The sequence below is a fragment of the Peromyscus eremicus genome, chromosome 8a, assembly GCF_949786415.1.
Source record: "Peromyscus eremicus chromosome 8a, PerEre_H2_v1, whole genome shotgun sequence".
NCBI lineage: Eukaryota > Metazoa > Chordata > Mammalia > Rodentia > Cricetidae > Peromyscus > Peromyscus eremicus.
This window is the reverse complement of record NC_081423.1, coordinates 1725216-1740907: the sequence shown is the minus strand read 5'-3', so window position 1 is coordinate 1740907 and position 15692 is coordinate 1725216. Positions and strand designations below refer to the sequence as shown.

The 15692-nt window shown below is 43.7% G+C and overlaps 1 protein-coding gene across 1 annotated transcript in view; it reads left to right on the top strand.

The window, feature by feature from the left end:
- The first annotated feature begins 3801 nt into the window (after nt 1-3801).
- Ercc4 (ERCC excision repair 4, endonuclease catalytic subunit) overlaps nt 3802-15692 on the top strand; it is a 28789-nt gene continuing 16898 nt past the window's right edge. Inside the window, exons 1-5 of the mRNA XM_059269967.1 lie at nt 3802-4026; nt 5428-5608; nt 11797-11992; nt 12818-13025; nt 14993-15173. Coding sequence (XP_059125950.1) covers nt 3820-4026; nt 5428-5608; nt 11797-11992; nt 12818-13025; nt 14993-15173 — 973 coding nt within the window. The 5' untranslated portion in view covers nt 3802-3819. The remainder of the gene's footprint in view (nt 4027-5427; nt 5609-11796; nt 11993-12817; nt 13026-14992; nt 15174-15692) is intronic.

Sequence of the window (15692 nt, the reverse complement as noted above, 5' to 3'; positions counted from 1 at the left end):
TGAGATGAGACTGGGATGTGTAGGAGAAAAATGATGCTTAATCTCATTGCCAGCCTTATGTCAAAGGCCAATAAGGACCTGCCTATATCCTCATGGGCAAAATAAGAAAGAGATGTGTCTATTCAGAATGAAGAGAGGGAGAGGCAAGAGAAAGGGATGGGGGGAGGAAGGGGAGAAGGGGAGGACAGGAGAAGGAAGAGGAGAGAAAGAGTGGGGAAGGAGGAGGGGAAGCAGGCTAAGAAATAAAGGCTTGGAGAATCATTGTGATAGCAACATGGGAGCAAAACCATTACTCTACTTATGAAGGACTAAAGGTGAACTGTAAATCCAACAGTCGAAATGTACAAAAATCCACCACCTCAGATGCCAGCATGAGACGTTAGCTGTTGCCCACCATGAACATGTTAAATCTAGACTTCACAGGGTGAAATTGTTGGTGCTGATGAAGTGTTTACACAGTAGCTGGGAAGTTTCTCCTTTCATTTTTATCATAAATGCAATGTAAGTACAAGGGAAGGAAGGCAAACAGAACAGAGGGGAATAAACAGAAAGTGTAAAGTTTCAAAGGCGATGCTAACCTCCAGCCTTGACTCCCAAAGGTGGCGGCTTGTGTTGAGAGATTTGGTTTCTTTCCAGCACTTTCTGTGCAGCCCTGTAAAAATATTACTGATATTTTTAGACAAGTGGGACTACGTTATCCATTTTTGCTTTACAATTTATTCTTTCTTCAGCATATATTAGATATTGGCCCCTTTCCACATTCAGATTTTAATAGCTCTCTAACAGTCTGCATGAAAATCTTTCAAGTACTCTCCTATGATTGGACAGTTAAGAACCACAGTTCACATAATGATATGATCAATAGGCTTCTTCATACACTAGTTCCCCAGAAGAATATAAGGCAGAGATTTTGCCTGCTTTGTTCCCTGATAAGACCCTACCGCTTGGTACAGGACCTGCCACATTGTATGCCCAACTAACATTCTTTGGAAGAGTAAATAATAACACATTTATACATCTATATGGCTATTGTGTGTACACATGTGTGGACTCACACATGTGTTCATGTATATGTATTGTGTGCACACATGTGGAGGTCCGAGAACAACTTTCAGGAGTCAATTCTTCTCCGGCATGTGAATCCCTGAGACCAAACTCAAATAGTCAGGCTTAGTGACAAACATCTGGACAACTACCTTGTGTTGGAGACAGGCTGTCTCAGTGGCCTGGATGACAAGGCCCAGGACCTACCTGTCACTACCTCCCAGCAATGGGATCCTCCAGTTCTTTCACATTGGTTTTAGGACCACACACAGGTACCCATTCTTCCACAGAAAGCACTTTCCCTACTAGCTATACTCAGTCACCCTATAGATATGCTTGAACAATTGCTTCCTTATATATTCCTATCTATAGTTTAAAATATATATATATATATATATATATATATATATGTTATGTACACAGTGTTCTGCCTGCATGTATGCCTGCACACCAGAAGAGGGCACCAGATCTCATTACAGATGGTTGTGAGCCACCATGTGGTTGCTGGGAATTGAACTCAGGACCTCTGGAAGAGCAGTAAGTGCTCTTAACCTCCAAGTCATCTCTCCAGCACCCTATCCATACTGTTTGCTGGTTTGTTTTGATAAACTAGGAACCTCATCTTTAAAGTTCAGTGTAATCAAAATAAGAAACTCTTGTGCGTTCATTTCCCAGTATTGCTGTGATAGATTACAGAAGTTAAAGTAACACAAAAGCAGTTTCTCCCAGCTCTAGGCACCTAATGTGCAAAATCGGTTGTGAGAGGCGGCTGTGATATTTCTTGAGGTTCCAGGGGAGAAACCATGTGTTCTCCAGCTTCTAAAGGCTGCGTTCCTTGCCCATCACACCTCATTCTGACCTCAGTTTCCCCTTTATATCTCCTTTGAAGCTAATTCTCCTGCCTCCCCTTTGCCCTTAAACACCTTGATGGCTATATTGGGCACACCTGGATAATTTGACATCATTTCTCCATCTCAAGAGTTTAGCTTAATCACATCTACAAAGTCCCCTTTGCCGTGAAAAATAACATAAAAGGTTCTGGGAATTCAACACAGGCATCTTTTGGGTTGCATTATTCTGCCTGCCACAGTATGGGAGGAATTGGGTGTAAATATCGGCATTATCACCCACGCACCCACCTACCTCTGAATGTGTGTTGAATCCCTGCTTACTATATTCTGAACAAAAGCTAAGAAATACATCACCTGGCTCTGTGGCCTTGCCTGGTTATATAACCTACTTGAAGAACTACAGGAATTACTGCATAGCTCACAGGAAATGCTGCATGTAAAGTGTCTGCAGGCACCCCTTCCACTTGAGAATTCAGGAATATGTGACTAAATGTAAGGAAAACACTGGAGGAAGAGAAACAGATCCTCTTAGAGGCTGCTGACATGAAGGGACTGGTAGACATTTTGGAAGGCAATGTAATAAAGGTAATGAAAACTCAGATAAATGTTTCCTTTCATCCCGTTAATCATCCACTTCCAGGAATGTACCTCGAGGGTCTGGTTGAACTTCTCTACAATGCAGCTAGTGAAACGCTATGTATATAATGCTTGTGGAGGGAGTGGGAGCCCACCGAATGTTCTCAAATAATAATTAGATAAACATATGCATCCACATTACAGAAAACTCCACCACATAAAGGGCTTTAAAAGATTATTACATCAGAGATTTGTGAAATATTAATTGTCACATTAATTAGTGACAAATTCGGGGGTCTACCACTGAGCTATATCCCAGCACTCTATACTTCGTGTTGGAGGGTCCACATCTGTAACTCGGGCTGACTTTGAATTTGCTTCAGCATCTGGAATAGCGAGGATTACAGCCTCTGCCACCTGTATAAACCAAAACTCAGGTTTCAAAACCGGATCATTTATTATTTCATATAGATAAAAAATGTGTGTGTGTGTGTGTGTGTATGCGCGCGCGCGCGCTTCATGATGTTAACCAAGGTTATTCCTGGGTAATGGAACAGTCGAATTTTGGCCTCACTTGTATTTCTTATGGACTAACAATAAAGGGGGGTGGGGGACTTTGAGAGAGACGTCCTCCTAGATTTGCTTACCTAGCATTTCTAGGCAGTTACAAACACGACCCAAGATGTCCCTCTAGTGGAAGGCCGAACGCGGCTGCAGCTGGCACCTGACTGACTTTGAGAAACAGCATATTCAAGATTTTTGCAAACAAGAAGCAGAAATGCGCACCCAGAATCAGCACCTCTTTCCCAGCGTGCGGTTTAGTCTCTACTTTTGTAATTATCTCCTTCAAAAATTTTAAATAAACACAGTACTTTATGCATTTCTGCTTCTTGTTTGCTAACATTCTGAACTGTCGATATTGGAGGGTTATGATATATAGACTTCTCTGTTGGCATTTTGTTAGTTTATGTTCTGGGTCTAGAGAACCAAAACTCGAAGCCACCCGGTTACCGCCTGAACCGGACACCTTTCTGCGCACTAAGGCCTTCAAGGCTTTCAGCGCCTCTCGGCTAAGTTCGGCTGCCTCCAGCCCTCTGGCTCGGCTTCATTCGGGACACATTTGTCCCCGCCTCGATTCTTCGTCGGCTACAATTGGTTGGCTCTTCTCTTGGACTCGGCTCCCTTCGGCTACCTCCGGCCTACTCTCGTCTCAAACTGTTGCAGCGTTCTTTGTCCGGCGATCCTCCGGCCTCGGCGTTCATCCGCGGCGTTCGGCCAGCGCTCGGTTCGGCTCGGCTCGGCTCGGCTCTTTCCGTCCTCATCCGGCCGCGGCCCCGGAAGGGCTCCTATGGAGCGGGGCTTCCTGGCCGTACACAAGGCAATGGCGCCGCTGTTGGAGTATGAGAGGCAGCTGGTGCTGGAACTGCTCGACAGCGACGGGCTGGTGGTGTGCGCCCGCGGGCTCGGCGCCGACCGGCTCCTCTACCATTTCCTGCGGCTGCACTGTCACCCGGCCTGCCTGGTGCTGGTTCTCAACACGCAGCCGGCCGAGGAGGTGCGACTGCGAGATGGGTGCACCCGAGGGCGAGGGGACATCAGGGCCGCTACCCGCGCGGCGTGGGCGCGAAGCTGTGCGTTTGCAGGGGCCCCGAGCCAGCGCAGGTCTCAAACGGCACACGAAAGGGAATGAATGGAGGTCCCTGAGGGAGATTCAGGGCACCCACATAGTTCTAGGGCGCTGCGGAGGGAAGGGAACCCCAGGAAGTCCAGGTGGCTGCCACGACTTGGGAGGGCATTGAGTGCCGGTCCTTGAAGGAGACCCAGGGCTCTGACACTGCGGGAGGACCCTGCAAAGGGGAACGCGTCCCCGGGAAGTCTTGGCTTTCTCGCTTGACAGGGAGGGCACTGAATAGAGCTCTTTGGGAGAGATCCAGGGCCCACAGCTTGAGGACACTAAGAATGCGGCTCCCACACACTCTCTGACATTGAAAAAGAGAGGGTGACTAGGGTACACATTGAGGTAGGGGAGTGGAATGGATTGCGCTGCAAAGGCGGGAAGCTGTCAGAATAATACAGAATAAAGCTGTAAGAATAATGTGTGAGCTTGGAAGTATTAAGGGTATTTCCGGGGACAGAAGAGTGGGGTCCCTAAAAGGACAATGGAAAGTACACTTTAATGCTGCACAAAAGAAGGACTAGGGAAATAACGTTAGGAAGAGAAGAGACTGGAAGCTCTAACGTATTGGGAGACGTTAATCTGGGTTAGGGAGAATAGGTAGGTGATCCTGAGGACAGTGGAATGCAGCACACCTTGCTGGGAAATGTTAAGAGATGGGAACTTAGCCTAGCATGATAAATCTGGTGATCCTCTAGAAAGAGTGGCCAAGAAGAAAGTGTCAGCTGAGAAGAGGCGCTATTGGACTCCCCTGGGTATCGCCAGTGCTTGGCATGGGACTTCATGCAATGCAAGATGCCCAGGAAAGTGGCATTGAACTGAGAGCCTATCAACATGGGACCTGTGGAAATTCTGAAATCTCTCTAGGATGTGTCAATACTGCTGTAACTAATAATGCAGCACTAACAGTCTAAAGCATTGTCTGCAGAGAGGAATCCCCTACCTCACAGAGTATGTTGGCTGAAAAACCTGGCTTTAGTGGGAAGTAGTTTCTAGGTAGTAGAACACCTTTAACCCAAGTTTTTAAAAGGTTGGGTTTGGTGTTGAGTGCAAATAATGACTGAAACACAATTATTTTGTAGTGTGAACTCCAAAGCACAACCAAATCTTAGTTAAAGTAACCCAATAGGCTGATGGGTATAAAGGAATAACTTAGTTTATATATTTACTGTGATGGTCCCGAATCTGAGAATGGAGACGTCGTTTGAAATCTCTGCAGCCTATTTTAAAAGTGTCCTGCCCTGTATTAAACAGCTCGCTAATGAGTTTAATCTTATTTAGGAATACTTTATCAATCAGTTGAAGATAGAAGGAGTTGAACACCTCCCTCGACGCGTGACAAATGAAATCACAAGTAACAGTCGTTATGAAGTGTACACACAAGGTGGTATTATATTCGCAACAAGTCGAATACTTGTGGTTGATTTCTTGACTGATAGAATACCTTCAGATTTAATAACTGGTAAGAATTTGAAATCTTCCTTATATACTAAGTGAGCATTTCTATTTGTGTCTGTCTCCTCTGCTAAATGCTAAACTGGTTCTTATTATTCAGCATTGTAGTTAAACTGTTGGCATAATACCTGACACATTGTAGATATTCAGTCAATATTTATAACATAAATAAGTATGGCTACGTGTCACTTAATGGTCACAGGTTCTCAGGCTGTATGATTTAGTTATTGTATGAAGACCTTAGAGCTTACATACAAGAACCTGCATGGATGATGGCCTAGAGAGATGGGTCAGAGGTTAAGGTTGCACACTGCTCTTGCAGAAGACAGTAGCTCAGTTCCCAGCACCCTTATCAGTGGCTCACAAGTGACCCATAACTCCAGCTCCAGGGGATCCGAGAGTACTGCACTCAACATGCACACTCCCCCACTCCCATCATACATGCACAAACGTACATGCATAATTTTTAAATAAAGATAAATTTTTAAAATTCCTAAATGTTACAACTCAGATGTTGACCTCTCGATGCAACCAAGAGACATAGTAGTAAACATGAGCTTTTGGGCCTGATGCCGCCATTGACACAGCACAGTGTTTTATGGTTGATTTGTTTATATAACTAGAAGGGGACCTCCAAAATAAGGAAGAAAAGCACAGTATAGCAAACTAACCAGACGATCACTTACTATATTACTGAGTTTTATGTATACTGCACATAACTGCGCGTGCTATATGCTTATGTGACTAGTGGCACAGTGGTGTATTTGTTATAGATGTTTTTACTTATTATGTTTAGGGATGTTTTGCCTGTACCACATGCATGTCTGGTACCTGCAGAGGTCAGAAGAGATTATTAGATTCCTGGAACTGGAGTTACAGATGGTTGTGAGCCACCATGTGGGTTCTGGGAATGAAACCTGGATCCTCTGAAAGAATAAGTGCTCTTAACCACTGAGCCCTCTCCAGCCACAGTCTTTGTATCGGCATACAAACCCGTAAAGAGTCATGATCTGACAGAGGTGTACCTACTAAAACATGGGTACTTGTCTTAGGTTGATGACTGCCCCCCAGGCATTACCCATCTCTGAATACTTATTATCATACAGACTCAACCACATGAGCTGTAGAGTTAACTGCTCACAAAGATCCACCTCCCTCTGTCTTTTTGGGATTAAAGACATGTGCCGCCACCACTTGGCTCAGTCTGGGTTGTTTAGGGATTTCCACAGGACATCTTCGGCCAATATCTCAACTGAATGTAATCCAGTCCCACCACTGGAAGCCTTGCCTGTCTACAAAAGATGGCCAGTTCAGACTCTGTATCCTCCATTCCTAGAAGTCCTCACTAGGGTCACCCTTAGAGATTCCAGGAAGTTTCCATTGCACTAGGTTTCCATTTCCACCCCAAAAGCCCCCTACTCCAGCTGTGGAGCCCCCTTCACCCCACCTCTGCCTCCTCCTGACCCCTCTGCTCCCGTCCTTACCCACCCTCAGTCCACCCACAGAATCTATCTATTTCCCCTTCCCAGGGAGACCCATGCCCTACCCCCAGCCCTCCTCTGTACCTAACCTCTCTGGGTCTATGGATTGTAGCTTCATTATTTGCTTAACAGCTAATATCCACTTATAAGTGAATACATACCATATTTGTCTTTCTGGGTCTGGGTTACCTAACCCAGGATAATTCTTTTTAGTTGGATCCTTGCCTGAAAATTTCATGATGTTGTTTTGTTTTTTTAACTGATGAGTAATACTCCATTGTGTAAATGGAGAAAACCATTTTCTTTCCATTCTTCAGTTGAGGGACATCTCAGTTGTTTCCAGTTTCTGGCTATTATGAATAAATCCACAATGAACATTGTTGAGCATGTGTCCTTGTGGTAGGATGGAGCATCCTTTGGGTATATACCCAAAAGTGGTATAGCTGGGTCCTGAGATAGATTGAGTTCCAACTTTCTGAGGAACCGGCATATTGATTTCCATAGTGGCTGTACAAGTTTGCACTCCCACCAGCATTGGAGGAGCGTCCCCCTCTCCAGATGAGCTGTCACTTGTTACTGATCTTAGCCATTCTAACAGGTGTAAGATGGAATCTTTTTTTTTTTTTTTTTGTAAGATAAAATCTTAAAGTAGTTTTGATTTGCATTTCCTTGATGGCTAAAAATGTTGAACGTGTCTTTAAGTGTTTCTCAGTTATTTGAGATTTCTCTATTAAGACTTCTTGGTTTAGATCTGTACCCCATTTTTGATTGGTTTTTTTTTTAATATCTAGTTTCCTGAGTTCTTTATATATTTTGGATATTAGCCATCTATCAGATATGGAGTTGGTAAAAGTCTTTTTCCATTCTGTAGGCCATTTCTTTGATTGGCAATGTCCTTTGCCTTGCAGAAGCTTTTCAGTTTCATGAGGTCCCATTTATTAATTGTTGATCTTAGTGCTTGTGCTATTGGTTTTCTATTCTGGAAGTTGTCTCCAGTACCAGTGTGTTCAAGGCTATTTCTCACTTTCTCTTCTGTCATGTTCAGTGTAACTGGTTTTATGTTGAGGTCTATTAAAGACTTGGACTTGAGTTTTGTGCAGAGTGATAAATGTAGATCTATTGGCATTCTTCTGCATACAGCCATCCAGTTTGACAAGTACCATTTGTTGAAGGTGCTGTCTTTTTTTTCTAGTGTGTATTTCTGGCATCTTTATCATACAAGCAGACAAGACACCCATACACTATGTGCGTGTGTGTGTGTGTGTGTGTGTGTGTGTGTGTGTGTGTGTGTGTGTGTTTAATTAAAAAACAGTGCCTCTTAGAATGAAACCCTAATAAACTGCACCAATAGTCCTTTGTAGATGGAGATATCCATACATCCAAAGCTTGCTTTATGTGTGTAAATATGGATTTTAAGTTGCTAACATGAAAACATTGTCTAGCAACTACCACTAGATGTCAGTATTGCACCAATGTCAGTGGCCCTCACTAGGCCTGCACACTCTGAATCACACCCTCTCCCAGCTCAGCCTACAGGTGAGTTCTTGACTGAAACTTCCAAAGTCAAGGCCATTCTGGTCCATGCTGTCCTGTCTTCTAAGAGACTCCCATAGCACTCTACACACACACTGTGCACTGATGATGCTGGTTTACAAGGACCCCCAGTGGCTTCACTCAGCAGGAAGCATGTGGTAGAGCCTGTCAACCCTCCTTCTGGATGACCTTGGTCAGGTTGCTCCCCCCCCCCCCCCCCCCCCCCGCCGCCGCCGCCGCCGCCGCCGCCCTTTTTTTAATCTTAAAATAATCCCTACATTAAATGAAAACACACAGAACCCCCTGAACACAACTGCAGGAGCAAGCCTTGATTGCACAGTGAGCCTTTGGGGACACTTCATGTCCAAATCATAACATCAGTGGCCCAGGGTGGCCCAGCCTCAGAAAGCTTACCTGAATCCTGTTTTCAAAGCCTGTGCCTGGAGTTAGGGTTAGCTTTCTCCTTTCTTCTGAATTCCAAAACAATGGCAACCTCTTAGGGCACACTGTCCTAATTTAAGGCTCACGTATAGTTCAGAAGTCCAGTTTTATTATTTTCAATTTTATGTGCTATTTCTATTGCATGTGGTATGCACATGTATATGTGTGTAGTTGTGTGCACCTGTGTACTTACATGGGCCAGAGAAGGATATTGAGCATCCTGTTCTATCTGTACCTTACGCCCTTGGGGCAGGGTCTCTCACAGAACTTGGAGGCAGGTTGGCAGCCAGCAAGCCCCAGTGATCCTCCTGTCTGTCTCCTATGGCTCTGGAGCTACTTGTGTGCACAGGGTGGGTGGCCATGCCAGCTCCGTGTAATGTTTCAACACAGGCTAACTACATGTGGCCCGTGGAATCCTTGAGAAAGCCATCTACTTAGTTTAGAATATTTTCTGAACAGTAAATGAGTATGCCATGTGCACCAGTATGATTGGAAGTTCTTTGTCCATAAACTCGTAAATGAATTTTCACACACTTGTTTGTTGATTAGGGAGAGTAAATTTTACTGCCAGCCACCTTATCCAGAATTTCAAAATAAAGTAATAGGATCTGCAGTGAGTTATTGAGTGACAAGAAGGGCACATGGATCACTGTATCATTTTCAGGACCCAGTGAGTGAGGAGAGCAGGCCCCCAACAAGTGCATGTGTGTACATGGACGTATTAATGTATATCAAAAAAGTGCATTGTGTACATAGATGTATTAATGTATATCAAAACAAATGTATGTATGTACATGGACGTATTAATGTATATCAGCTTGATTTAGGTTTAAACGACTGTGAATCATCATAGAATGGTGAGTGTGACCCAGAAATGATACCTGGCCTCTGTTAGATCTACTTCTCTCTAATGTGTCACTAAACATACAACATCAAAATGGTACCAACAGGACCAGCAAGATGGCTCAGTGGGTAAAGGTACTTTGCCTCCAAGCCTGACCTGAGTTCCTCACCAGAATCCCCGTAGTGGAAGGAGAGAACCAATCCCAGAATTTGTCCTCTGACCTCCACCTATGCCATAACACACACACACACACACACACACACACACACACACACACACACACACACAAGAAATAAATGTAATAAGAATGGTAGTGCATTAAAGGTCTCCTGTTTTAGTATCTTATATTTAAATTAAGAAACATTTATAATTATCTTTTATCTTACATGTATGTGTGTGCGCTCACAAGTGTGTAGGTGTACATGTGTGTGGAGGCCCAAAGTTGACATTAGGTGTCTTCCTCAATCTCTCTCTTCTTTATTTGTTAAGGCAGGGTCACTTGCTGAAGCTGGAGCTTTCCAGTCCTTGCTAATTTAGCTAGCAACTTGTTCAGGGGATCCCATGCCTCTGCCTCCCTGGTGCTGGGTACAGGTGGCCCCATACTTGCCTAGCTGTTATGTGGGTTCTAGGGGCACATGGCAAATGCTTTCTTCACTGAGCCATCTCTTCAGCCCTTGTTCTCGTTTTTTAAGATTCAGGGTCATCGTACCACACAGACCACAAAAGTCATGTATTTCCAGGCATGGTGGTGCATACCTGTAATCTCAGTACTCAGGAGGGCTGAAGCAAAAGGATCATGAATTTAATTAAGGCCAGGCTAAGTTAAATATCAAGTTCCTGCCTCTACAAACAAAACAAAATGTTGTATTGAGTTTGCTTGGTCAAGGTTTTTGTTTTAAATAGTGTAATTTACCTCATTGTTGACTGTATCCTCAAAGCTGACTTTATCTAATGGGATGCAGATGCTACCCAGACTTGTAAAATGGAGCTGTTTCATGTGGTCCATCTGTTCACACTGTGTGCCACTCAAGACCTCTGCTCTTTTTCTCTCACTCAGCCTGGTCCCTTTGTGGTCCAGACACTCACAGTCCAAATGGCTCAGGAGACTCACTCCCTCACCTCCTTTCCGCTTGCACACTCATCACTGAATTTAAAACATAGATCACCCCCTGTGCTGGCTAGTTTTATGTCCATATGACACAAGCTGGAGCCATTGGAAAGGAGGGAGCCTCAACTGAGAAAATGCCTCAGTAAGATTGGGCTGTAGGCAAGCCTGTAGGGCATTTTCTTAGTGGTCCATGGAGGAGGAGCATGCGTGGTGCCCATTGTGGGTGGTGCAACTCCTGGGCTGGTGGTCCTGGGTTCTATAAGAAAACAGGCTGAGCAATCTAGGAGGAACAAGCCAGTAAGCAGCTCCCCTCCATGGCCTCTGCATCAGCTCCTGCCTCCAGGTTCCTGCCCTGACTTCAGTGATGAACAGCAATGTGGAAGTGTAAGCCGAATAACCGCTTTCCTCCCCAAGTTGCTTTTTGTCATGGTGTTTCATTGCAGCAACAGAAACCCTAGTTAGAACACCACCCTTGTGCACACTTCCCCCTCTGATTTCTTTTCTCCTTAGCACTTGTAACATTAAACATTTTACCCATGTTAGTTCAAGTTCTGCAAAAGAATAAGGATTTACATCTGCACCCAACCTAGAGCAGGGCCTGCCTGTTTTCAAGTAGGTGTTCCAGAAAAGGGGAATGAGCCAGAGTGAGCGTGGGAGTCACCTGTGTCCACAACCCCTGTCTTCTTTAGGGTTACTGTTGCACTCTGATAAATCCCCTTTCTGTACATAGAGATTCATCTTATATGTTCTGTTACTCTAGAGAAGCCTGACTAATACAACCCCCACAGGCATCCTCGTGTACAGAGCACACAGGATCATCGAGTCCTGCCAAGAAGCCTTCATCCTGCGTCTCTTCCGCCAGAAGAACAAGCGTGGCTTCATCAAAGCTTTCACAGACAACGCTGTTGCTTTTGACACTGGTTTTTGTCATGTGGAAAGAGTGATGAGGAACCTTTTTGTGAAGAAGCTCTACCTGTGGCCGAGGTAACGACATTATGGGACAGCTTTGTGAGCAGAAGAGCCTTAACTTAGCTGCACTTTAGTGCAGTTGATAGAATACATGTGAAACTTGCCATCCTGTCCATAAGGACCTTTTTTTTTAAAATACATTTGTGCGTGTGTGTGTCAATTTTGTGGAGAATACTAGTTGTACAATTATTCTTTTATTTAATTGTTCCTTATTTCAGAAGTAAAACCTGTCTATAAATGACCAGATAGTAAGTATTTTGGTAGTGGAGGCACAGTTAGCTCAGCCTTGCTGTTAGAAGCACAAAAGCAGAGCCAACAAGATGGCTCAGGGGTACAGGAGCTTGCCGCCAAACCCCGAGGACCTGAGTTCAATCCTGAGAACTCACCTAGAAGAAGAGAACTGACTATGGGCTGTCCTCTGAGCTCTGAGTGCTCAGACACACCACAAGTAAATAAAAACATGTAACTTTTAAAAGAATTGGAGTACAGGTGGCAAGATGGCTCAGTGTAAATCCCAGGACCCACATGGTTGTCCTATGATCACCACACATGCATGCACTGTGGCACATACACACAAAATATGTGTGATCACGTTTTTTTTGGTTGTTTTGTTTTGTTTTATAAGAACACAAAGCAGCCATAGATAGCAGGAACCCAGTGGCTGGGGCTGTGCCCCTCACACTGTAGGAAAGCAGGTCCTGAGTTGGGCCAATACTGGTTTTCTGAGCCTGCCTTGCTTGAGTGATGCTCTTACTCAGAAAGGCCTGGTGTGTTCTTAAGCATTGCCATTTTGTTTCCATTTGGTTTGTAGCTGTTAATTTGGAAACTCTGTCTCCTTAGGTTCCATGTAGCAGTCAACTCGTTCTTAGAACAACACAAGCCTGAAGTCGTAGAGATTCACGTGTCCATGACTCCCGCCATGCTTTCCATTCAAACAGCCATACTAGACATCTTAAATGCGTGTCTGAAGGAACTGAAATGCCACAACCCATCACTAGAAGTGGAAGATTTGTCGTTAGAAAACGCTCTTGGGAAGCCATTTGACAAGGTCCGCTTCCTTTTTTTCTTCCTTCTGCAGCACAGCTGGTTAGGTTGTCATTTTAAAGAATGCAAAGCATTTTACTAGTCACCATGTCCTTTGTAGGGACTAAGCTGTAGGTGATTTAAAGTGGGGCTGCTTTACCTACGAGGAACTAGTAATTTGCGTGGCATCTGTGTTTGCCAAGGCTGACTCTTTCAGCTACATGGTGAGTAAATGTCTTGTTGTGAGTGTAATCGATGTTGTCTTGGTTCCAAAACAATGTCAGTGTCTTGGTGTCTGTAGACACAGAGTCTGTATATGAATGCTTCGTAATTATACATCCCTAAACTTACCATCTTTTTTAAATAAAAAGTTGGGTTTTTGGTGGAGGGTAGTTTTGTTTTTGTTTTGAGACAGGGTTTCTCTGTGTAGCCCTGGCTGGCCTAGAACTCACTGTGTAGACCAGGCTGGCCTAGAACTCACTGTATAGACCAGGCTGGCCTAGAATTCACAGAGATCTGCCTGCCTCTGCCTCCCAAATGCTGGGATTAAAGCAGTTCATTACTGAGACCTCTGTTCTGTCTCAAAATTACATTCTGAACTGAGAAAATGCTAAGTCTTCAATTCAAGGAATTTTTCTTGTTTTTTCCACCATAGCTTAATATTAGATATGTAAGTATTCAGTCCTATAGTGAATTGTAGAACTCCAAAATACTACCTTTAAAAAAATTCCAGGTCACATTTTTTTAGAACATGCCACTGTCTTTTAAACTCTGAGTCAGTCTTGGTGTTACTAGGAACAGTGTGTGGTGACCATGAAGAAGGAGAGGCCCACTGCTGTGAGATAATCATAGGCAGGATGGATCCTGTGTGTCCTGTCCTGTCTTCCTTTGTCTTAGAGTGTGTACAGCTTAGAGCATGGGGATGACAAATCTTCATATTGTTCTAATAGAGTAGATATGTCCTAGAAAAGCAGAATCCATTATTCAACACTGACTTCTGTCTGATGTCGCTGGCTGGTAAGAGTCAAGGGTTGTTTTGGACACTCTTGCATTAATCACATCTACATATAGACAGAGCTTGCATCATAAAAACTTGAGGTTCCATGTGTCTTTTAACAAAAGGGGTTTGCTATTGTAGAATGTTTCCTTGTCACATGCATCCTAGTCTGGGGCATGAATTATAAGGTCACCCAGGTGCCACCCAGTGCTCAGTGTGCACTTGTCAGGTGAGAGACCCAGGAGGCTACTATTTCTGTTCATAAGAACAAGTTGATGGCTTTCTGATACACAGCAGGCCTTTTCTGTCTATAGTGTAGAGTTGCATGCATGTTTGTGCATGTCTGCACACATGTGCATGCACAACTGTGTAGTGTGTGTGTGTGTGTGTGTGTGTGTGTGTGTGTGTGTGCTGTATGCATGTGTGTGTGGATGTTGTACATGCTCCTGAATGTGTAGAGGCCAGAGGAGGACATGGAGTGACCTTTCTATCACTTTTTTGCCTCGTTTCCTTGAGAAAAGGGTCTTTCACTGAACCTAGAGCTAAGCTGACAGCTAGAATGCCCCAGAGATCTTTCTGTCTTTGCCCCTCATAGCTCTGGGGTTATAGGCACATGCCTGTGTTTTTATGTAGGTGCTAGGGATTTGAACTCAGGTCCTCCTGCTTGCACAGTGGACACTCTTACCCACCGAGCCATCTGACAGTCAGTTAATAAAAATCAAGGGAGATTAACTCCATCTCGTCATAAAAATTATAGTAATAAGATACTATGTTTTTCAAACATTATTAGGATTTGGTGACCTGAAATTTTTAGCCACTTTCTTGGAAAGAAATATTTAGGGAATCTTATTGTAGTAAAATATAAATAACAAAGCATTTAGCATTTTAAATATGTTTTTACATATCCAGTGAATAACCCTTATTGAAAGTATGGCTGTGTTAAGAAAAGCTATAATGAACATTTTTTAGCAGTAGTAAATTGTGTTCTCTTTCAGACAATCCGCCATTACTTGGACCCTTTATGGCACCAGCTTGGAGCCAAGACTAAATCCTTGGTGCAGGATCTGAAGATGCTGAGAACCTTGCTGCAGTATCTCTCTCAGTATGACTGTGTCACATTCCTGAATCTTCTGGACTCTCTGAGAGCAACAGAGAAGGTGTTTGGTCAGAATTCAGGTGTGAGATAAAAATACTAATATTATTCTAGGAGCTGGTTGGAATAAAGTGTCAATGGGAGGAGTGCTCTATTCAACTGCGTGTTATAAATTGCATCTCATGTTCACTGCACAAGGATGTAAAGCTTTATTGAAAGCTAATGTTCCCGCCTACTTAACTTCTGTTCTGTATAATAAATATTCATATCCATTCCTGGCAGTTTTATTTCCAGAAAAGACTTTGTAGTACAGACAGTCTCCAACTTGGAAATAGGTTATGTTCTGGAAGTTTAGTTGTTAGGAACTTAAAATTAATTTTACTCAAAGAGCCCCCAAGGGATGGGTTTCATCTGCTAGTGTCAAAGACTTAAGAGATTTGTTTAGAGGTATATGCATGTACAGTGACTGTCATGCTAACTACTCAAGACCCTTGAGTCCTAGAGTCAAATTATATGCAATTAATAATTTTTACTGCTTCTTTGGGACATTCTTAAATAACAAAACACAGAAGTGGGGATAGAGCTCCATGCTAGAGCACATA